Source organism: Mustela nigripes, chromosome 8 (assembly GCF_022355385.1).
Source record: "Mustela nigripes isolate SB6536 chromosome 8, MUSNIG.SB6536, whole genome shotgun sequence".
In the NCBI taxonomy this organism is placed as follows: domain Eukaryota; kingdom Metazoa; phylum Chordata; class Mammalia; order Carnivora; family Mustelidae; genus Mustela; species Mustela nigripes.
Window position 1 is genome coordinate 46,887,969 of NC_081564.1, and position 24,674 is coordinate 46,912,642.

General features: G+C 38.9%; 1 protein-coding gene and 1 pseudogene across 3 annotated transcripts in view; one reads left to right on the plus strand and one right to left on the minus strand.

Moving 5' to 3' along the window:
- Positions 1-1,114: 1,114 nt before the first annotated feature.
- The window catches only part of PSMA8 (proteasome 20S subunit alpha 8), a 41,256-nt gene continuing 17,696 nt past the window's right edge, over positions 1,115-24,674 (plus strand). Inside the window, exons 1-3 of one of the 3 annotated variants that reach the window (XM_059410035.1) lie at positions 1,115-1,319; positions 12,169-12,295; positions 21,353-21,362. In XM_059410035.1, the coding sequence (XP_059266018.1) occupies positions 1,218-1,319; positions 12,169-12,295; positions 21,353-21,362 (239 nt within the window). In that variant the 5' untranslated portion in view covers positions 1,115-1,217. The remainder of the gene's footprint in view (positions 1,320-12,168; positions 12,296-21,352; positions 21,363-24,674) is intronic. The other 2 variants (XM_059410033.1, XM_059410034.1) reach the window with 2 other exon arrangements.
- On the minus strand, positions 14,221-18,653 carry LOC132023728 (protein FAM178B-like; annotated as a pseudogene).

Below are 24,674 nucleotides of genomic sequence, written 5' to 3' on the forward strand. Positions count from 1 at the left end.
TGTCCAGTATTTTTAGTTGTTCTCAGTAGGAGATCTGGATCAAACCATCAAGACTGCCATTGCAGGAAGTCTCTGGGCATTAAACTGTGACATTGTACTGTTTTAATAAAGTATAAAGATAAACTATGCTTACTGTAAAAATTTTAAAATACAAATATAAAGTTTAATACAGTAACTTCTCTCTCCTTACCATGTCTCCTCCTTCTCTTTCCAATCCTTGGACTCCTGCAAAGAAAACCACTCGTGTCAACTTGATGTATGCCCTCTCACTCTTTTCTCTATAGATTTAAAGAAATATGTTTGCAGATACATTTAAAAAACATTTAAGTGGGCTCATCCTACATTTTTATTCTCCCTAATTTCTCTCTTACAGAATAAACGTTTTAGCTCAATGATTAATAACAAGAGTCAACATTTTTCAGGTGCTTATCTGTGATAAGTAATGCTTTCATAGGTTATTTGATTTGCTTTTTACAACAACCTTGTGAAGTCAGTATTTTTAATCCTCCTTTTATAGGTCAGGAAAGTAGGTTTTAGGGAAATGAAATATACCTACCCAAAGCCACACGGTTAAGTTGGGCTTTTTAAAAAATGTATTTGATTAAATTAGTATCATCTTAATTCCTGTCATTAGCAGAAAATAAAAATTTTCTCTTTCACAAGGCAGAAAATGAAAAAAACACAAACACCATTTAGAAAATTACTTATTTCCTTGACTTAAAACGACGTAAGATATGTGAGAGAGCGAAATGAAAATTTGCAATTTGGAGCTAAAGTGAAGAGGTTGAAATTTAACTTACCACTGGTGCTCTGACGGCTTGCGAAAACCGAAATATCTTCGAATTTCTCTCCGTGAAGCCCTAGCCTTGAGTGTCATTTTTAAAACCGGAGTGATTGGACACCATCCCAAGGGCAACACTGTAGTGGGAGGACTGGGAAGTGTGCACTAAGCACTAATGGTAGCAGAGGAACGCTGCCATCTCACAAGCACAGCCATGCCCAGGCAGGCGGAACAAAGACTTTTCAGTGGCACCGAGGGGGGTGGACGCCAGGGCTGCCAGAGGGCATCTCGCGGTAAGAGCACGAGCACTTCCGGGAGGCATCGCGAGGCTCTGGGCAAGCACTTCCGGGTGGCACGTGGCAGCCGGCGAGACTCTTCACGCGCTTCTCCAGAGCTAGCGTCGTTGGCGCCGCAGGAATTGGCGTCGGCCTGTGCCATGGCATCTCGGTATGACCGGGCAATCACTGTCTTCTCCCCAGATGGACACCTTTTCCAAGTGGAATATGCCCAGGAAGCAGTGAAGAAAGGATCCACCGCGGTGAGCGATCAGCTTCTCCACCCTTGCTCCCGGCCGTGCCTTCCTCACCCCGCTGCCCCAACCCAAGGCCCTGATGGAGGGGGGTCAGAAAAGGAGAGTCTGCCGCTTGTGAGAATCGATTCCTAATTTTTATCGAGAGAGAGGCCCTTTCTGAAATTAGAAATACGCCAATTCTGAAAAATGGGTAGATTTCGTAGGTGTGCAGCTGCTTTCGAAAAACTATAGCTACAGACACAGAACTAGGGTGTGAGTGGAAGCCTTGATTTTAGAAGAGACAGTAATGCTGTGTCTGACAATAAGGGAAGAAAAAACTTCATCCGCTTGGTCACCGCCTTTCTGGATGCATATGATCGGCTTCCTCGGGAATCCACAGATGCTTGGAAAAGTAACAGTTCCTTCACGTGGGTACTGTTGTTTAATGGTGATTACATTAAAAATAGGACATGCCTGCCTCCTGAAATAGGGACAAATCAATGTAAAATTGAATCTGTTGGCGAAGAAATGGTCAAAAACGCTAAGCCGGTTATCACACATTTCCTCCTGTTGAAAGTAATTGTCCTAAGATTTTCCACCACATATTTGGCAGCCTTTTAGAGGCTCTAAGCCCCAAGAATCTGTGTTCTTTTGCCACATTTCTTTTTCTTTGTTGTTCAAATAATGCTGGAATTCTTTGAGAGATTGTACCCTATTTTACATTTAAGTATCCATATTTCTGAAAACTTAAATATTCAAGGTAGCAGTAATACTCCTGACAAGTTTTAATTACATTTAATAATCATGGTGATTTAGGGGCGCCTGAGTGGCTCAGTGGGTTAAGCCTCTGCCTTCAGCTCAGGTAATGATCTCAGGGTCTTGGGATGGAGTCCCGCATTGGGCTCTCTGCTCCTCGGGGAGCCTGCTTCCCCACCCCCATTGTGATCTCTGTCTGTCAAATAAATAAATAAAATCTTTTTTTAAAAATCACGATGACTTATAAAAATTAAAAAGGACAAAATTGCCATAGTGACCAAGGATCTATTACCCCAGATCTTCTAAATCCTAACTTATGAATTCAGAAGGATACAATTTTTTTTTTTTTAGGTTTTATTTATTTGTCAGAGAGAGAGAGAGAGAGCGCACGAGCACACAAGCAGAGGGAGCAGCAGCCAGAGGGAGAGCAGCCTCTCCACTGAGCAGGGAGCCAGATGCAGGGACCTGATCCCAGGACCTGGAGATCATGACCTGAGCAGAAGGCAGATGCTTAACTGACAGAGCCACCCAGGCATCCCTGAAGGATACAAATTTTTTAAATCTCTCGAAATGAGAATACACCGTGCATTTCTGAGTCTAGCAGTGTCTCTATTTTCCTCACTTTCCATACCAACTTAATTATGGAAGGAAATAATTTGCTTTTATTATAAATCTATCAAATGTAAAGTGGTAAAAAAAATAACACTAGAGGGCGCCTGGGTGGCTCAGTGGGTTAAGCCGCTGCCTTTGGCTCAGGTCATGATCTCAGGGTCTTGGAATCAAGTCCCGCATCGGGCTCTCTGCTCAGCAGGGAGCCTGCTTCCCTCTCTCTCTCTCTCTCTGCCTGCCTCTCTGTCTACTTGTGATTTCTCTCTGTCAAATAAATAAATAAAATCTTTAAAAAAAAATAACACTAGAAAGAATCTTATCATTTTTAAACTATTTTTCTATTTAATTGGGCCCTCTAGTTTTGCTTCTGTTTTATAAGTAATTTTTTTAGAATTGTAAATTTAAGAAAATCCTGATGTAGCTTAAACCAAAAGGGTACCATTTTGATAAAAACAAAAAGTTATATAATCCCCAGCAAGGCATGAAGCATATGGTTAGAAGATAATGCCCAAGTTTTAGAGCCTAAAATAAAGAAAGTAATGGGAGAAGACTGGGGTATAATAAGAAGCCACACTGGCTCATTTAAAATGTTTTAAGAATGCTATAGAACTGATTGATAGTTCCTTTGTAATGAGCTGTAAAAGGGTATGGATATAAAAATACCTATAGTGGGCATTTTTAAAGATACATTGAAAGGATGAGACAGTTTTTGTCTCAGGTTTCTGAAATTATAATTTGCATCTTTGTATGGAGTTGTTCATTGTGTTTCCTTGAGGGTGCTATGACCTTTTATGTGGGGTAAAGTTTATAATGGCACTTGTTTATTAAAATATGTTACAAAATATTCTGCCTATAAGCAACATTTGTTATGACGAATTGCAAATAACCAGTTTTGACTAGTGTGTGGATGCAATATTATTTAGTAATACAAGAAGTTATGAGTAACTATAAGTTACTTATAGTAATACAAGAAGTATACAATTAGAGGCTTGGGTTCTACTTCCTTCTTGGTGATTATCTTATAGCATGAAGTGAGGCAAGAGGCCTCTTTACTTTTTGCTTTAGTTCCCTTTTCTGTAAATGAAAAATATGTTTTAATAACATTTGGAGAGGTAATACCTTTCTTCTTAGGAAAAAAAACAATGAATCCTTTACAGTTTTCCCATGAAAAAGATAAGATTTATTACCATTACTCATTCTGTCCTTTCCCTGACCCCAAACTGTTACTGCCTCCCTCTTTACTGCTTTTTCAAATCTTAGCTTCACGTTCTGGCCATCACTGTCTTCCATAATCCTTATCCACCTTCTTTAATTAAGGGGCAGCTTCATGGTTTTACTCACATATGTTTGTCAGTAGAGGAGAAAACACCTTTATTTATGCCACACTCCCTCTTCTGTATCCTCCAAGAAGCTCTGTACATTTCTTCTCCTTGATGAAGCTTTCTGGATCTGCTCCAGCCATTGTGACCCTTATTCTTTTTCTGAACTTAAAATCTGTACCACATAGCATTTTAGAATATCTATTTGGTTTCATATTCACTTTAATTTCAAGTATACTTAATGGTCTTCTCACAGCAACTAGATAATAAGATCTTTAAGAATCTAGGTAGCATAGGAATGCCTGGGTGGCTTAGTTAAGTGTCTGCCTTCAGCTGGGGTCTGGGATTGAGTATCCTGTTGGGCTCTTTACTCAGCGGGGAGGCTGCTACTCCCTCTAACTGCAGCTCCCCCTGCTTGTGCTGCCTCTCTCTCTCAAACACACTTTCTCTCTCACTGACAAATAAATAAATCCTTAAAAAAAAAAAGTCCTAAAAATCAGGTAGCATAATTCCACTTGTATTTTTATCACACGATATACTACAGTGGAGGGGCAAGGTAAGAAGTAAACATTTAAGTAATATTTAAGTAATATTTCTTTTGTACCAAGTATTTTAGTATGTTATGTAATGTTAAGGATAGTATTTAATCCCCAGCTAGAAAGTGATGGAGCCCATCTTCACACTTAATTTTTTCTAGTTCCAAAGCCTCTGCTCTTTGCATTGTATCATGCAATTTAATATTTGTCTAATAATTAGCTATCATATCTTGAATGTGGAAGCCAGGTATATATCACACAAGCAATTAATTTCTTTAAGCTGTAGTTTCTTTAATAGTAAAATAGGTACCAAAATAACACCTGCTTTGTAGGGTTGATGAAAGAATTAAATGAGGTAATAATATGTGTTAAACATCTTTCACGGTGTCTGGTTCACAGCAGATATTTAACAAAAGATAGCTCTTATTATTTACTATCCCTTCATTTTACTTTTCCCTTCACTTTTGTCTGTGATTTTTCCAGTGCATTCATTTATTATTTCAGGATGTTTTTGTTGAACACTGATGTATGCCAAACATACTGCTGGGTCCTAGGGTTTCAGAATAAATAAGACTCACTCCCTATCCTCAGAGATCTTAATATCTGAAAGGCACATTAGATGATTAAGTAAATAGTCTCAGCAAGGCCTAAATGAGTATTATGATGGGGAGAGAATGGGGCAGTATATGGAACTCGAGGTGTTAGGAAGATTCTCCTGAGGAAGTAATATTTAAATAGACACCTGAAAGATTGAAAGTGGGAAAAAGGAAGAGTATATGTTAGACAAAGGAAATAGCATGTGAAGACCAATCAGCAAAAGACAACTATATTCTATGAATTGGAAGGCATTCCAGATTACTGAAGCAGTGTAAAACCAGGAAGAGATAAAGCTAGAAAGAGGGGCTGGATCATAGAATGACTTTAAGGAAATAAGAATATCTGTTGTCATTCTCTAGATTTTTACCGATTTATCCTTCTAGTAACAGACTGCATTTAACTAACCACAGAGGTATTTGTGACCCAGGTAGAATAATGCATAGTTTCTGTCCTCCTGGACACAATGATGACCATGTGACTGAAATCTAGCCAGTGTAAGTCCATCCTTAGGACTTTTTAAACTAGGGATAGTGGTAGCTTTTTTCCTCTGGGACAGCTGTTGGGATGTGTGTCCAAGATTGCCAGTGGCCATTTTTTTTTTTTTTTTCCGTAACAGAGAAAGCTTCTCTTTATTAAGAGAGCAAAAGGCCAATATGCAAAGAGTAGATATTACAGTACCTAGATCTTTCTGTTCAGGTCCAGTTCTGTGCTGTCTCAGTTTGCTTAGTGAGAAATGCTCCTTATTAGTACAAGCTTTTAAGTAGAGGAATGGCACATTCAGATTTTCTTTTTTTCATATTTTTATTTTTCAAGATTTCTCAGACTCCAGTGTGGTCAGTGGATTAGATAATATCAAGACTGGAAGTCGGGAAACCACGTAGGAGTCTTTGAAGCAATCCAGATGAAACATAATACTTTTTACTATGGTTGGGACAGAAAGGAGAATAAGGCAGATTCCAGAGAAACTTAAATGGTATAGTTGAAACAATTTGCTTATTTAGATGGTATTGGGGCAGGGGGTGGGGAGAGGAGAGTAGGAAGGAATCAAAGATAGTACCTCTGCTTCTGGATTTAGCCTCTTAGTAAATGGCCCTGCCGCTTTTTTAGAGCATATGAAGCTCTAAGTTTGGCTGAAGGATTGAGGTTCAGACTTGTTGAGGTTGAGATGCTGTGGAAACTATAGTAGGTAGCCTCTAAAATGACCTCCAATGATCCCCACTTTCTGGTGCTCATGCCTTTGTGTAGTCCTCTCCCCCTTGCATGTGGGCTGAATCTAGTTACTGGTTTCTAGGAATCCAGATAGGCAAAAGTGATGGGATGTCACTTCAGAGGTTAAGTTACAAAGAGATGGTGACTTATGTCTTGCTCATCCTCTTTGATTCTGACTTGCTTATTCTTATGGAATATAGCGGCCATTTTTAGTTGCACCATGGAGGGTAGCAAGGAACTGAGCAAGGAACTGAGTCCCAGCAATGAGTGAGGAACTGAATCTAACAACCATGCAGGTGAGCTTGGAAATGGATCCTCCCTCATGAGCCTTGAGATGAGTGTAGCCCTGGAGGGCAATTTGATTGCAGGCCTGAGAGAGACCCTAAGCTAGAGGATAAAATGCCCATACTCCTGACCCACAGAGACTGTGAGGCATGAGTATACATAAATATACATGTTTGGAACTCAGAAGATTGATATGGACTAGAGATAGTAATTTTGAAGTGCATCATTTGTCTCCCCTTCTTAAAATATATGTTGAAGGTGAAGTGAGTAAGTATTCTTGAGTACTCTTCTTCTCTTGAAAAGATGAAATGTAGACCATAGACTAATGGACTGTGTAGAGCATAACCTACAACCTTGAGGGACCATTACCTGTGTGTGGTCTACCTTGACTAAACTCTGGGAGGAGTAGGGGTAGAAACCATGTTGCCATCCGCTGAAGGATGATGACAGTATTGGGGTTTGAAGAGATTCAGAGAGGGATGGTATTGAAGTGAAGTAGTCTTTAATAATTTGTTTAAGATAAGAGAGACTTTAGCATGTGTTTAAATTGTTGGTGAGAAAAGGCCAGTAGAGAAATTCAAGGTTTGTTTGTTTTGTGTTTATTTTATTTATTTTTAACTTTTTATTATGGAATATTTTGAACACACAAAGATATAAAGGGAATACCGTATTGAACCTCTGTATACCCATTACCCAGCTCCAACAATTACCAACATTTTACCAATCTGTTATATCTTTCCCCAACTTTTCCCTCTTTCCTGCAGAATAATTTTAATTGATTTTTTTATTGAGATAATTGTAGATTCACATGCAGTTGTAAGAAATAATACATAGAGATTTGAGGGCACCTGGCTGGCTCAGTTGGTAGAGCATGCAGCTTTTGGTCTTAGGATCATGAGTTTGAGCCTCATGTTGGGTGTAGAGATTACTTAAATATATAAACTTAAGGAAAAAAAAAAGAATACATAGGACTTCTTGTGTACTTTATCCATTTTCTGCCAATTCTAAAAACACTTTGCCTCGATCCCAAAATTTTTCTCTTGTAATTTTTCCTAAAAGTTTATAGTTTTGCATTTTACATTTAAATTTATTATCTATTTTGAGTTAATTTTTGTTTATAGTGTGAGATATAGATTAAAATTCATTCTTCAGTGGAGTATTTTTTTTAAGATTTTATTTATTTGACAGTGAGATAGAAAGAGCACAAGCAGGTAGAGTGGCAGGCAGAGGGGGAGGGAGAAGCTGGCTCCTCACTGAACAAGGAGCCCGATGCAGGGCTTGATGCAGACCTCGATCCCAGGACCCTAGGATTATGACCTGGGCTGAAGGCAGATGCCCAACTGACTGAGACACCCAGGTGTACCTTAAGTGGAGTATTTCAAAACAAATCCCAGATAACAAGATATTTCATCGTTTCAATAAAGTTGTCTCTTAAGACCGTTATCATTCCTGATGAAATTAACAAAAACTCCTTTATATTTTGTAATAGTCTACATTCCGATTTTCCTCATTGCTCACAAAAAGTCGTTCTGTAATTGTGGTGAGTCTGAATCTAAAGTCCGTGTACTGTGCTTAACCCTTAGGTATCTGTTTCATTCTTGAACAGGATCTCTTTTTTCATGGCTTTGACTTCTTGAAGAGACTATGTTAATTGTTCAGTGGAACGTGCCACTTTCTAGATTCCTCTGATTGTTTCCTTGCCCTCAGAGATACTACTATTTGGAGAGACAAGTATAATAATAATTATTTTTTAAAATTTAAAACAATTTTTTTTTTTTTTTTTTTTGACAGAGAGAAATCACAAGTAGATGGAGAGGCAGGCAGAGAGAGAGAGGGAAGCAGGCTCCCTGCCGAGCAGAGAGCCCGATGCGGGACTCGATCCCAGGAGATCATGACCTGAGCCGAAGGCAGCAGCTTAACCCACTGAGCCACCCAGGCACCCCAAAACAAATTTTTTAATAAAATAAATAAACAATTGTAAATGTGCTGACTGAAAGAACAGAATTGGTTGTTATTTAAAGAATAACATAGAAGGACTCCTTGAGGTGAAATTGGAATTGAGACTTGAAATAGGAAGAGAAGCATTCCAGGCAGAGGGAATATTACATGTGAAAGTTCAGAAGAGGGAAACAGAATTGTGCTTGGAAAAAGTCTTCAAAGAAGGTAATGTGGCTGGAGTTTAGTGAATAACAAGGACATACCATCGGAGAAGTAGGCAGGAGCTAGATCATGCCCAACTTTATAGCCACAACTAAAGAGTTTAAAAAGATTTTCTAATTGCAGAGGAGTGCTGTGGGAGAATATTTAATGTAGAGTAATCTGGCCCTACTGATGTTTTTAAATCCTCACCCTGGCAGCCTTGTAAAGACTGATTAGCAATACAGGATGGGGATGGGAGAATGGAAAGGAGGGAACAAAGGTAGAAAGTGGGAAACCTATTAGACTATGCAGTCATGTATAGTCCAGGCAAGAAATGATGGTTCCTTGTATTAGAGTGTTGATGGGGAGCTGGATAACTTTTGTAGGTAAAATGGACAAAAACAAGGTAATTGATTGGAAATGGATGGTATGAGAGGAGGGGCTATAAAGGATAACCCACTTTTGGCTTGAACAGAGGAATGGATGGTGACTCATTTTCTCAGATGATTTCTTCCTGCCAGTTTTATAGAGATCATCAGTAGGCCTGAGCAGTGGAAATGTAATCAATACAAAAGGACTCACAGTGACTCCCAACCCCCTGGCTGAAACCAGGCAGGCCCATCAAGCAACTCATCTCAAAATATCCATAGGCCATACCTAATCAAAGGGCTACTTACAACCAGGCACAGTTACCAAAAAAGGGAAAATCCCATACATCCCCATATCTCCTCACGTTCCTTCTTTATTTATTTATTTTTTGTTCTTATATTTGAGAGAGAGAGAGAAAGAAATCTTGAGCAGGGGGGAGGGCCAGAGGGAGAGAATCTCCAGTAGACTCTGTGGACTCTGTGCTGACCATGGAGACTGACACAGGGCTCAGACCCACCTCCCTGAGATCATGGCCTGAGCTGAAATCAAGAATTAGATGCTTAAGGGCACCTGAGTGGCTCAGTGGGTTAAGCCTCTGCCTTCAGCTCAGGTCATGATCTCAGTGTCCTGGGATCGGGTTCCGCATCAGGCTCTCTGCTTGGCAGGGAGCCTGCTTCCTCCTCCTCTCTCTCTCTGCCTGCCTCTCTGCCTACTTGTGATCTCTCTCTGTCAAATAAATAAATAAAATCTTTAAAAAAAAAAAAAAAAGAATTAGATGCTTAACCGACTGAGCCACCCAGGCATGTTTTTCTGTATTCATAAATTGTATTTGTAATCATCTTGTTTAGAATTTTGGTATCAGCTTTCCTTTTTTTGTTTTGTTTTGTTTTTTGACATGAGATTTCCTAAGTGAAAAATCATTAATACTTTTCTTTATTTAGAAAATGTTTTATTTGCCAGATTTTAAAATTGTTATATAACTTTCCAAAACAGAGTTAGGAACATTTCCATTTTCATCTGTACCATGGAATAATTTTTTTTTAAGATTTTTTGAAGATATATTTATTTATTTGTCAGAGAGTAAGAGAGGGAGCACACAAGCAGGGGGTGGGAAGCAGGCCGAGGGAAAAACAGGCTCCCCACTGAAACAAGAGCCCTTAGTGGGACTCAATCCCAAGTTGAACTGACTGAGCCACCTAGGCATCCCATGCATGGAATAATGTAAATAACATAGGAGTTACCCATAACAGAAGATCAGGAAAAATTCATCCGTGAACTTCCTAGGCATGAGACTTGTTTTTGAAATTATTCCATGTTTGTTAGAGAGACTGTGTTTTCTATTTTTTTCTTGAGTCTACGTGGGCAGTTTTTAATTTTTCTAGTTTGTCATCCTTTTCACTCACGTTTTCACATTGATTAATTTAGGGTTATAATTTTTAAGTTCCTGGTTTTTCACAGTTGTATATAATTTTTTACACTTTGCCCCTTTTGGCTGGATTAACTGAGACATCTCTTCATTATTACTTAAACTGTCTCTTGGCATCACTTATCAATTTTATTGTTTTTTCCATAATCATTAATTTCTGCTTTTTCCTTATTTCACCTTGTAAGCTTAGTTTAAATACTTTTGTTCCTTTTTGAGCTTCTTGAATTAATTCATACTTAATTTTTATTTCATTTTATAAAATGAAATTATGAATTTTCTTGTGAGAATAATTTTACCCACATACAAAAGGCTTTGATATTAGGATTTTTATTATAAACATTTTCTAGGGCTCCCGGGTGGCTCAACTGGTTTAGAGTCTGCCTTCAGCTCAGGTTATGATCCCTGGGTCCTGGGACACAGCCCCACCTCAGGCTCCTTGCTCAGTGGGGAGTCTGCTTCTCCCTCTACCTCTGTTCCTCCCCCGTGTTTGTGCTCTCTCTCTCTCTAAAATAAATAAAAAAACTTTAATAAACAAACAAACATTTTCTAGATACTCTGTGTTGGAAGTTTTAATTCATAATCCCTGTAGGTTATAAAGTTCAACATGAGTCTCTTAGATGAAAGTGGGAATGTTGAGGGAGAGTTGTTGATTTTAGAGAGGGTGATTAGGGAAAGGCCTATCAGGTTAATTGACAGACTGCAGTGAAATGAGGGAACGGTAAGAGCAAAAGCCTTGATAAGTTGTCTTAAATTTTATTTAATTGGAAGATGTAATCTCAGGTCTAGTTCTGTATTTAACCTATTCTGTATTTCCACTTCAATGATACTAATTCAGAGCCCACCTGTTTGCATAATTAGTACTAATATCACACTTGGCTACGAGGCAATCATAAACACAAATACCTGTATCAGAATATTTAGATTACCAGTGTAATACGGAATTTAACTTCTCGTCTATTACTCTTGAACCCCTGAGAATATGGGCATGTTTCCACAGAAGTCCCAGTTTGAGAACTAGTATTCTTATACATTATTCTTTAGACATTTTCCTACTTCATTCCCAAGGGAAGGGATAGAGGGAGGAACAATAGTTATTCGTCTTGTTGTATTCATGTTTGATTAGAGTTTTTGTTGATCAGTAACTGTAGTGAAGGCATTTGGTCTTTCCCTTGGCTGCGTATAGCCCCTGAGCATTGTCCCTCCAGATTGTGAGATACATGGGAGAGCTTTCAGAAATTTATCTACTTAATTTTCCATACTATTTATGCTATCAGTACTCATATTGCCCATTCTCTAAGCAATCCATATGGATTACCAGCATTTTCTTTCATTTTGGTTAAAATTGTTCTGTATCTGTCTTCAGGTGTATTGCTTGAGTTCAGGACATTCATGTGGTTTCAGCATTGGTGGTATATTCTTCCAATTTCCACCTATTTTTCCTCTTTGGTTTGTGTTTGGAGAATGGACTTCTAGTAATCCTGCACCTATGCAGCGGTTTTCTTAGAAGTCTACTTTTCTCAGTTTTACTGAATGGTTAAGGAAAAGTCTTTTCCTCTAAGTCATGTGTTGGGATAACTTCATTTTAATGTTAAAACTGACAATTAATTATGTTTTTTTTAATTGTTTGACAGGTTGGAATCCGAGGTACTGATATAGTTGTGCTTGGAGTAGAAAAAAAATCTGTTGCCAAGCTTCAAGATGAAAGAACTGTAAGGAAAATTTGTGCCCTTGATGACCATGTGTGCATGGCCTTTGCAGGTACTTATAGAACTACAGTAATAATACAGAGTATCATAGTGTAGTAGGGTAACACAGTTGGCCCCTCCTTCAGTCATCCTGCTACGCTTATGCAACACATGGAGATATGCTCCATTTATTTATTTATTTATTTATTTATTTATTTATTTTAAGAATCTATTTATTTGACAGAGAGAGATCACAAGTAGGCAGAGAGGCAGGCAGAGAGAGAGCAGGGGAAGCAGTCTCCCCACTGAGTAGAGAGCCCGATGTGGGGCTCGATCCCAGGACCCTGAGATCATGACTTGAGCCGAAGGCAGAGGCCCAACCCACTAACCCACCCAGGTGCCCCCATTTCTTAACACAAACAGTATATCATATCTTTTCTGGAAGATCACATCTATATAAACATGGATTTTGATAATTAGTTTTGATAAAGCAGTAATGTTAAAAGATATATACAGTACCTTAATTATAACTTCAGGTAGCTGTGTTTTCTTTTTAAACTCTTTATTTTGAAACAATTACAGGTACTCAGAAAGTCATTTTAAAAAAGGGGGTGGGGGGCGCCTGGGTGGCACATTGGGTTGAGCATCCGACTCTTGGTTTCAGCTCGGGTCATGGTCTCTGGATCGTGGGATCAAGCCCTTGATCGTGGGATCAAGCAGTGCGGAGCCTGCTTAAGATTCTGTCTCCCTCTACCTACCCCTCCTGCTTGTGCACTCGCTCTCTCTCACTAGCTCTCTCTTTCTGAAATAATCTTTCAAAACAGAACAAAACACAGGGAAGTATCCTTTATACTGCGTTTCCCCCAATGGTAACATCTTCAAAAACCAGTAAAATGACATTGTTACAAGCCACAGAGTTTATTCAGATTTAAACAGTTTTATATGCATTTATTTGCATGTGTACATGTGTGTGTAGTTTTATTAGACTTATCACATGTGTAAGTTCATTTAACCATCACCACAATCAAGATACACAACTCTTGCATTAACCCAAGACTACCTCATGCTATTCCTCCTCGTCTCTAACCTCTGGTAGCCACTAATCCATTCTCTTCTCCATCTCTATAATTTTGTCATTTTGAGAATGTTTAGTGAATAGAATCCTGTGATACATATATAACCTTTTCATCTTAGCTTTTCTTGTTCAACATAATTCCCTTGCCATTCATCCAAGTTGTTGCATATATTAATAATCACTTGCTTTTTATTGCTGAGTAGTGTTCCATGATATGGATGTACCACACTTTTGTTAACAACTCACTGGTTGAAGGACATGGATTATTTCTAGTTTTTGCCCATTAAAAATAGAGTTGGTGTGAACATTTGTGTGCAGGTTTTTGTGTGAACATAGGTTTTCCCTTTTTTGCAATAAATGCTGAAGAGTACAGTTGCTGGGTCATATGATCATATGATAATGCATGCTTAGTTTTATAAAAAGCTGGCAAATTGTTTTCCAGAGTGCCTGAACTATTTGCATTCCTACTAGCAATGTATAAATGATTCATTTTCTCTACTCCTCAACAACCTTTGGTGGTGTAACTGTTTTTAATTTTAGACATTCTTGTAAGTGTATAGTGGGTTTAATTTGCATTTGACTCATGGGTAATGATGTGGAATAGATTTTCATGTGCTTATTTGCTTTTGTATTTTAGCAAACAAGGCATGTTTCTTGTGTGTGCGTGCACATGCATTCATTCCTTTTTTTCCCCCTGAAAAAAGACTTCACTGTACATAAAGAAAGCTAACATTAGCGACAGAGAAAGGAAGAAGGGTGGGGAGCCCAGGCAGCCCAGGGAAACAAGGGAATATGGAGACAAAGCCCTTATGGAAAAGGAGACACCTGGGAGAGAAGGAGAGCTGAGGGTGGGCCAGGCAGGGAGAGGCCCCATTCTTGCCTGGTGTGGGTCCAGGGCAATGTCAAGGCAGGCTCTTGCTTCATCACACTGGTCCTCTTCTGGCCTCTGTTCTATGCTCCCTTCTGTTCCCTGAGCCCTTTTCGCTTCCCACCAGAGCCAAGAGCCTGAGGCGAGCCCCACCTTGCAACTTTAGTCTTTCCAGGGCCTCCTTTAGTCTTTCTACTCTTTCACAGGGCTTGGGGCTGGCACTGGGCCAGCAGCTCCTGCCAGCAGATATAGGTGTAGGCAACATGGCCTGGGGGCTCTCCTGGATATGGGTGCTAATATGGAGGCCCAATTGCATGCATAGCAAGCTGCAGTTCTCCCCACTGGTCTGGGATGGGGAGTCTTGGCAGCTGACCACCACCCTAGGCAGTATCAGAAGCTGTGGCACAGGTGATCTAGCTCAGCACTGGCCTTTGGCTCTTGCTTCTGGTAAGGTGGCAAGGTCTCAGAGCCCAGGTACTACCAGAGGGATTATGGCCTCATGAGGCTTAGGATCTGGCTGAGCAAAGACAGCTGGGCCTTCTCTTGCCAGACAGGGAATGTCTCTTGCTAGTCCAGGATCTGGGCAAAGACCACAAGGCTAAGCTGGCTTCACAGCTGTCTGCTCCAGAAGGTTACATCCAGGAAGAACTTCATGAGTGCCAGCAGTTGTAATGGTGATCTGACACATTGCTCAGGGTACAGCACAGCTGCTGGAGCTTCCCTGGCCACTCCTGGATGTTCTTGAAGAGCAGGAGCAGAAACTGCTGGAGATTGGTCTTGTGTGGCAGGCAGAGCCGCCGCCCCCTGCCTCCCACACCAGCTCAGGACAGAAGCTCAGTTTGGCCCAAGAGGTCCCCATCAGTGGAGGCCCCTGTCTATGCAAGGGTACTCAGTGACAGGAACTTAATAGAGATAGCTCAGGCTAATGTCTCAGCCAGTCTCCAGGGGGCTGTTCTGCTGCTCACTCCAGCTCAGGCTAGTGTCATTTTTAAACACTCTTCCACCATGCTGACAGGGCCCCTGCAGTCCCAGAGCAGGATTGTGGCCTCCCAGTCTGTGAAATCCCTCCATGACCTCTTGCAGTGAGGGCCACAACCAGTGCTTATCTCCATCAAACTGATGGAAGAACCTATCCATACTAAGATCCCATAGGAAGCCAAAGGCTCCTGAACAAGTTTCTGGAGGCCACATCAGCCGCTGGAAGAGCCACTGGAGCAGAGGCATCAGGCAGTCAAGGGTGCACAGGTAGAGGTTGGTCATGAGGCCACTGTGCGGGAAGGATAGCTGCTGGGCCACAGGGCATCTGAAGAACAGTCCCTTCAAGGAGCTATGTGGCTTCAGGTGTGAACAATCCAGGATACAATGCAGGAGGTGACACCTGGGTAAAAGCACTGTCTCACTGGGATGTACTGATAGGATAAGGCTTTCAGGTAACAGTAGGCTATCAGTAGTTAAGTTTTTGAGGAGTCAAAAGTTATATGCAGACTTCAGTTGGGGGAAAGGATTGGCATCCCAACCCTTGTGTTGTTTAAGGATCAATATTCTCCTAAAAAACCCATGCGTCAAAGAAGACATCAAAAGAGAGGCACCTGGATGGCTCAGTTGATTAAGCATCTGCCTTTGGTTCAGGTCATGATCCCAGAATCCTGGGGTTCCCTGCTCAAAAAAAAGCCTGCTTCTCCTTCTCCCTCTGCTGCTCCCACTTCTTGTGCTCTCTCTCCCTCTGTCAAATAAATAAATAAAACCTAAAAACAAAGACAGGAGAGAAATTAGAAAATATCTTGAGCCATGAAAATGAAAACATATCAGACTTATGGAATGCAGCAAAAGCAGTGCTAAGAGGAAAATTTGAAGCCATAGCTGCTTAATTTTTTAAAAAGAAGAAAATTTTCAATTAACTAGCCTAACATACCCTAAGAACTAAAAAAAGAAGACCAAACTAAACCTAAGGCTAGCACAAGGAAGGAAATAATAAAGATTAGAGATACAGAAAACAGGAGAACAAAAAACATAAATCAGTAAGACCAATAGTTTTGTTCTTTGAAAAGATCACCAGTATTGGCAAACCAGTTGGCAAACTAGTTGTTGCCTATGAACAAAAGAAGACTCAACTAAAAGCAGAAATGAAAAAGGAGACATTATACTAATGATTTTACAGAAATAAAAAGGATCATCAGAGGGTACTATGAACAGTCATAAACCAACAAATGAGAAGAAATTGACACATTTCTTGGAACATACAAATTACCTGGTTACTCAAGAAGAAGTGTGTGTGTGTGTGTGTGTGTGTGTGTGTATCTCAACAGATGTATAATATAATAAGTAAAGAGTGAATCAGTAATCAAAAACCTCCCAATAAAAAAACTCCATGACTCTCTGGTGAATTCTACCAAACACTGAAAGAAGAATTAATACCAACTCTCAAAGTCTTCAGTAAATTGAAGAAGGAATGCTTCCAAACTCATTCTATGAGGCCAGCATTACCATGATACCAAAACCAAAGACACTACAAGAAAAGAAAACTACAGACCAATATCCCTTATAAATATTGATGTAAAAATCCTCACAAAAATACTAGCAAACCAAATACAGCATATTAAAGGAGTTATATACCATGACCAAGTGGGTTTATTTCTGGAGTACAAAGATAATTCAACACATGAAAATCAATATAACTATACCACATTAACAAAATGAAGGACAAAAGTACATGATCATCTCAATTGATTCAGAAAAAGAATTTAACAACATTCAATATCCTTTCATGATGAAAACACTCAATAAACTAGGAATAGAAGGAAAAGATCTCCATATAATAAAAATCATTTATGAAAAACTCAAAAAGAACATCGTAGTTACAAAAGACTCAAAGCTTTTCATCTAAGATCAGGAATTAGCCAAGGATGCCTACTTTTGCCATTTCTATTTTAGTGAAAGTCCTACCCTGAGCAATTAGGCAGGAAAAAAAAAGGCATCCAAATTGGAAGGGAAGAAATAAAACCAGCTCTGTTTACAGATGACATGATCTTGCATATAGAGAACTCTATAAAGAGTCCACAATAAAGGGGCAACTGGGTGGCTCAATCATTAGGTGTTTGGGTTCAGCTCAGATCATGATCCCAGAGTCCTGGGATCAAGCCCCACATTGAGCTCCCTCTCTCACTCCCCCGATTGTGTTCCCTCTCTCACTGTGTCTTTCTCTGTCAAATAAATAAATAAAATCGTATTAAAAAAAAAAAAAGTTCCATACAAAAAAAACCTGTTAGAGGTAATAATTAAATTGAACAAAGTTGGAGCAAATAGTATCAACACAAAAAATTCAGTTGTGTTTCTGTACACTGATGGTGAACTATCTAAAAAGGAAATTGAGAGGGGCACCTGGGTGGCTCAGTGGGTTGAGCCGCTGCCCTCAGCTCAGGTCACGATCTCAGGGTCCTGGGATGGAGCCCCACATCAGACTCTCTGCTTGGCGGGGAGCCTGCTTCCCCATCTCTCTCTGACTACCTCTCTGCCTACTTGTAATCTTTCTCTCTGTCAAATAAATGAATAAAATCTTTAAAAAAAATAAAAAGGAAATTAAGAGAAATGATTCTACTTAAAGTAGCATCAAAAAGAATAAAACACTTAGGAATAAATGTAACCAAGGAGACAAAAGACTTGTACACTGAAAACTATAAAACGTTCCTGAAAGAAATCGAAGAAGACACAAATAAATGTAAATGCCCCATTTATTTAAAATCTCAAAATACGTTTTTTTTTTAAAGATTTTATTTATTTATTTGACAGACAGAGATCACAAGTAGGCAGAGAGGCAGACAGAGAGAGAGGGGGAAAGCAGGCTCCCTGCCGAGCAGAGAGCCCGATGTGGGGCTCGATCCCAGGACCCCGGGACCATGACCTGAGCCGAAGGCAGAGGCTTTAACCCACTGAGCCACCCAGGCGCCCCTCAAAATACGTTTTAGGTTAAGTTCCACACATAAGAATTTTAGTCACATCATGTGCCCAACACTTCCTATTTAGTTCCTTATGCAGCTCAGTCAGTTAAGCATCCAACTCTTGGTTTCAGCTGGGTCTGTAGAGTGGTAGAAAAATATTTGCAAAACTGTATCTGATAAGGGATTAATAACCAGAATATATAAAGAATGTGTGGAACACAACAGCAAAGAAGCAGACACCTGAATTCGAAAATGAGCAAAGAATTTAAATAGATATTTCTCCAGAGATAGATACAAATGGCCAATAAATCCATGAAAAAATACTCGATGTCACTAATCATTAAAGAAATGCAATCAAAACCCCAATGAATTACCACTTCACATCCATTAGGATGGCTATTACCAAGAAAACAAAATAAGGATTAACAAGACTGTGGAGAATTCCAAATTTTGTGGACTGTGGGTGAGAATGTAAAATAGTATAGTCACTATTGAAAACAATATGGTGGTTTCTTAAAAAATTAGATATAGAATTACCATGTGATCCAACCATTCCACTTCTGCATATATATCTGAAAGACCTGAAAGCAGGGACTCCAAAAGGTATTTGTATACCCATAATTGTAGCTTATAGGTAAAGATGGAACCACAATAGGTAAAAGATGGAAACAACACATGTATCCATCAGTGGATGAATGGGTAAACATAATATGCTATATACGTACAATGGAATACAGTTAAGCCCTAATGAAGGAAATTCTGACACATGCTATGATATGGATGAACCTTGAAGACATTATGGTAAGTGAAATAAGCAGTCATAATGGGATAATTACTTTATGGTTCCATTTATATGAGAATACCTGGACTAGTCAAACTCATAGACACAGGAAGTAGAATGGTGGTTGCCAGAGGGAGAGGGAGAATGGAAAGTTATTTCATGAGCTCATAGTTTCAGTTTGGGAAAATAAAGTCCCAGAGATGGATGGTGATGATTTTCCAACAGTATTCTTAGTTCCACTGTACTCTTTTTAAACTTAGAAATGGTTAAAATGATAAATTTTATGTTATGTACACTTTACTACAATAAAAGAAAAAAAAATTTTTTTAAGATTTTATTTATTTGACAGACAGAGATCACACGCAGGCAGAGAGAGAGAGGAGGAAACAGGCTCCCTGCTAAGCAGAGAGCCCTATGCGGGGTTCGATCCCAGAACCCTGGGATCAAGACCTGAGCCAAAGGCAGAGGCTTAACCCACTGAGCCACCCAGGCTCCCCAAGAAAAAAATTTGTAAAGAAATCATCTTAGTATAAATGATGTGAATGCTTTAACTTCTGGTATACCTACTTTTTTGACTTAATATAAAATTTTAATATGAGTATGACTTTTTAACAGAGAAAATAAGCATTTACTAATATTCTTCCCCATATGTTAATTGGTTTTTGTAATTGGAAAATGCCTAAATGTCTAATACTGGTGAACTAGCATAATCAAACATGGTATAGGCTCTAGAACCATACCAACCCGGTTCTAAGCCAGACTTCCTTGCCCACTACACCTGTGACTGTGGGCAAGGTACTTAACTGTTCCTTGCCCTCACTTTAATCTTAACATGAAGCTAATGATAGTGTTATCATTATTGATTTATTACAATAATTAAATGAGTTAATACATACGAAGCATTTTTAACCCACTGAGCCACTCAGGCGCCCCCATATGAAGCATTTTTAACAATGTCTCGCATGTATTATTAATATTACCACTACAATTACTACTACTACCATGTTATCATTCTTACTATTTAGGAGCAGTTTAAAAAGATCATAGTCCACAACTAAATGGTCAACTAATCTCCAGCAAAGCAGGAAAGAATATCCTCTTTCTTTGAAAGAGACTTTGTTGAAAGTCTCTTCAACAAATGGTATTGGGAAAACTGGACAGGGTCATGCAGAAGAATAAAAATGGGACCACCTTCTTACACCATACACAAAAATAAATTCAAAGTGGATGAAAGACCTAAATGTAAGATAGGAAACCAGCAAAATCCTAGAGGAGAAAACAGGTAGCAACCTCTGACCTCAGCCTCATCAACTTCTTACTAGATATGTCACTGGGGGCAAGGGAAACAAAAGCAAAAATGAACTATTGGGACATTATCAAGATAAAAAGCTTCTGCACAGTGAAGGAAACAGTTAACAAAACTAAAAGACAACTGACGGAATGAGAGAAGATATTGCAAATGCCCTATCAGTGGTAAAGGCCTAGTATCCAGAATCTATTAAAAAAAACTCGCCAAAACAACACTCAAAAAATAATCCAGTTAAGAAATGGGCAGAGAACATAAACAGACATTTCTCCAAAGAAGACATACAGATGGCTAACAGATACAGGAAAAGATGCTCAACATCACTCATCATCATGGAAATACAAATCAAAACCACAATGAGATCCACCTCACACCTGTCAGAATGGTTAAAATTAGCAACTCAGAAAACAACAGATGTTGGTAAGGATGCAGAGAAAGAGGAACCCTTTTGTGCTGTTGGTTGGAATGCAAACTGGTGCAGCTACTCTGGAAAACAGCATAGAGGTTTCTCAAAAAGTTAAAAATACAACTACCCTACAACCCAGCAACTGCACTACTAGGAATTTATCCAAAGGATACAAAAATGCTGATTCCAAGGAGCAAACACACCCCAGTGTTTATAACGGCAACTATCAACAATAGCCGCCTTACAGAAAGAGCCCAAATTGTCCACTGACTGATGAATGGATAAAGAAGAGGTGTGTGTGTGTCTGTGTGTCTGTGTGTGTGTGTATAGGAAATTTACTCAGCCATCAAAAACAGTGAAGTCTTGTCATTTGCAATGATGTGGATGGAACTAGAGTGTATTATACTAAGCAAAATAAGTCAGTCAGAGAAAGATGAATATATGATTTCATTCATGTGGAATTTAAGAAACAAAACAGATGAGCACAGGAAGAAGAAAAATAAAGATAAAAACCTAGAGGGAGGCAAACCATAAGAGACTCTACAGTTAAGAGAGCAAACAGGGTTGCTGGAGGGGAAGAGGGTGGGAGGATTTATTAAATGGGTGAAGGCACTTGTTGGGATGAGCACTGGGTGTTGTATGTAAGTGATGAATCACTAAATTCTACTCCTGAAACCAGTAACACTCTATATACTAACTAAATTGAATTTAAATTTAAACAAAAGAGGTCATAGGATCTATATGTATTGACATGAAAAGTATTTACAATATATATTAAAAATAGTGGATTATTGAATAATATGTATAATATTGTTTTGTTTATAACTTGTGGAATTATATGGTAGCTTTTATTCCCTCTGTTGGAATATTTTACAATGAGTACATATCAGAAAAAATATATCATCTTGAAAAAATCACATTCTTTTGTCAATGTTGTTATATTGCACTTTTAATTTTTAGAAAACAGCCCTTAGGGAAAAAAAAATCAAAGAATTTGAAAAAAATAATTCTTTCATGTGCCATGTAGCATTCCATTTAAAAGTAGAAATTTTACACTGTGAAAGTAATTTCAAGATACAGTTTTGGTATGAATTCAAAAGCACTAGAGGGGCACCTGGGTGGCTCAGTCAGCCCTGCGCCTCCCTTTGGCTCAGGTCATGATCCCAGGGTCTGGGGATCCAGGGTCCTGAGATTAAACCCCTCAGCAGGCTCCCTGCTCAGCAGGGAGTCCTTTTCTTCCTCTAGCTCTCTCTTGCTTGCTCTCTTTCTCAAATAAATAAAATCTTTAAAAAAACAAATGAAAGCACTAGATGGAAGACTTGTTTCTTTTATAGATTGCTTATATATAAACACAGTGAAATTGCAGTTGTTTTAAGTTTTTATTTAAATTCCAGTTAGTTGGGGCACCTGGGTGGCTCAGTGGGTTAAAGCCTCTGCCTTTAGCTCAGGTCATGATCTCAGAGTCCTAGGGTTGAGGCCCTCATCAGGTTCTCTGCTCAGCAGGGAGCCTGCTTCCCCCCAACCCTGCCTGCCTTTCTGCCTACTTGTGATCTCAGTCAGATAAATAAAATTTTTAAAAATCTTTAAAATAATTTCCAATTAGTTAACATATAGTGTATTATTGGTCTCAAGTATACAATATAGTGATTCAACACTTTTTTTTTTTTAATTTTATTTATTTGTCAGAGAAAGAAAGAGCATAAAGCAGGGGGAGCAGCAGGCAGACAACAGGGAGAAGCAGGCTTCCCGCTGAGCAAGGAGCCGGTTGTGGGACTCAATCCCAGAACCCTGGGAACATGACCTGAACTGAAGGCAGATGCTTAACAGACTGAACCACCCAGGCTTCCTTGATTCAACACTTCTTAACAACACCCATTGCTAATCACAAGTGTACTTCTTAATCCCCATTTCTATTTCACCCATCCCTCAACCCCTCTGCTAGCCCTCACTTTATTCCCCATAGTTAAGAGTCTGTTTCTGTTTCTTGGTTTGTCTCTTTTTTTACCCTTTGCTCATTTGTTTTGTTTCTTAAGTTCCACATATGATTGAAATCATATAATACTTACCTTCTCTGACTTATTTTGCTTAGCATGATATTCCCTATCTCTAGCCATGTCATTACAAATGGCAAGATCTGGGGCGCCTGGGTGGCTCAGTGGGTTAAAGCCTCTGCCTTCAGCTCAGGTCATGATCTCAGGGTCCTGGGATCGAGTCCCACATCGGGCTCTCTGCTTGGCGGGGAGCCTGCTTCCTCCTCTCTCTGCCTTCCTCTCTGCCTACTTCTGATCTGTCTCTGTCAAAGGAATAAATAAAATCTTAAAAAAAAAAAAAAACAAATGGCAAGATCTCATTCTTTTTATGGCAGAGTAATATTCTATTATGTATATATATGTATATACCACATCTTTTTTATTCATTCATCAGTCGATGGAACTTGGGCTATTTCCATAATTTGGCTATTATAAATAATGATGCTGTAAACATCAGGGTGCATGTATCCTTTTGAATTAGTATTTTTATATTCTTTGGGTAAATATCTAATAGTGTGATTACTGGATTATAGAGTAGTTGTATTTTTAACTTTCTGAGGAATCTCCATACTGTTTACCAGAGTGGCTGCACCAGTTTGCATTCCCACCAACAGTGCAAGTGTTCCCCTTTCTCCACATCCTTGCCAACACATACTCTTTCTTGTGTTGTTGATTTTAGCCATCCTGACAGGTGTGAGGTGTTATCTCATTGTAGTTTTGATTTGTATTTCCTTGATGATGAGTGATGCTGAGCATCTTTTCATGTGTCTGTTGGCCATCTGTATGTCTTCTTTGGAAAAATGTCTATTCATGTCTCTGTCCATTTTTTAGTTGCATTATTCATTTTGGGGGTGTTGACTTTTATAAGTTCTTCAAATATTTTGGATACTAACCTTTCTCAGGTCATTTGCAAGTATCTTCCATTTTGTAGGAAGAACAAATATTTTTAAAATGTCTATAGTACCCAAAGCAATCTACATATTTAATGCAAGCCCTATCAAAATACCAACAGCATTTTTCACAGAGCTAGAACAAAGAATCCTAAAATTTGTCTGGAACCACAAAACACCCTGTATATAGTCAAAGAAACCTTGATAAAGAAAAGCAGGGATCACAATTCCAGACTTCAAGTTATATTACAAGGCTGAGTGACCAAAGCGGTATGGTACCGGCACAAAAACAGACATATAGATCTGTCGAACAAAATAGAAAACCCAGAAATGAACTGTTGGTCAATTGATCTTAGGGAGAATAGGAAAGAATAGCATGGGAAAAAGACCGCCTCCAAAAAAAAAAAAATTCAACAAATGGTGTTGAAAAAACTGCAAAACAACATGCATAAAAATGAAACTGGACCACCTTCTTACACCATACACAAAAACAAATTCAAAATGGATTAAAGACCTAAATGTGAGACCTGAAACCATAAAAATCCTAGAGGATAACATAGGCATTAACTTCTTTTACATTGCCCATAGCAACTTCTTTCTAGATATGTCTCCTTAGCCAAGGGAAACAAAAGCAAACATAAACTATTGGGACTTTCATCAAAATAAAAAGTTTCTAGGGACACCTGGATGGTTCAGTTGGTTAAGCATCTGCCTTCAGCTCAGGTCACTGATCCCAGAGTCCTAGGGTTAAGTCCTGCATCAGGCTCCTTGCTCACCAGGGAGCCTGCTTCTCCCTCTATATGCAACTCCCCCTGCTTGTCTGTTCTCTCTCTCCCACTCTGAGAAATAAATAAATAAAATCTTTAAAAAAAAAACAAAACAAAAATAAAAATCTTCTACACAGCAAAGGAAACAAGAAAACTAAAACATAACCTACAGAATGTGAAAATGCAGTTTTCAATGCTATCTTTAAATTGAAGTTGTTCTCTTTTTCCTAGACATTTGGTATTGATTAGTGTAATTGTTATTTCTTATGTTAAAAACAAACACAATCACATAAATGTATTACTTATACGGTTTGGCAAATTTATCACTAATTTTTTTTTTCTTGAATCAGTTATATCACTACTTTTTAAATATACTTCTATGTTTCTGTAGTTT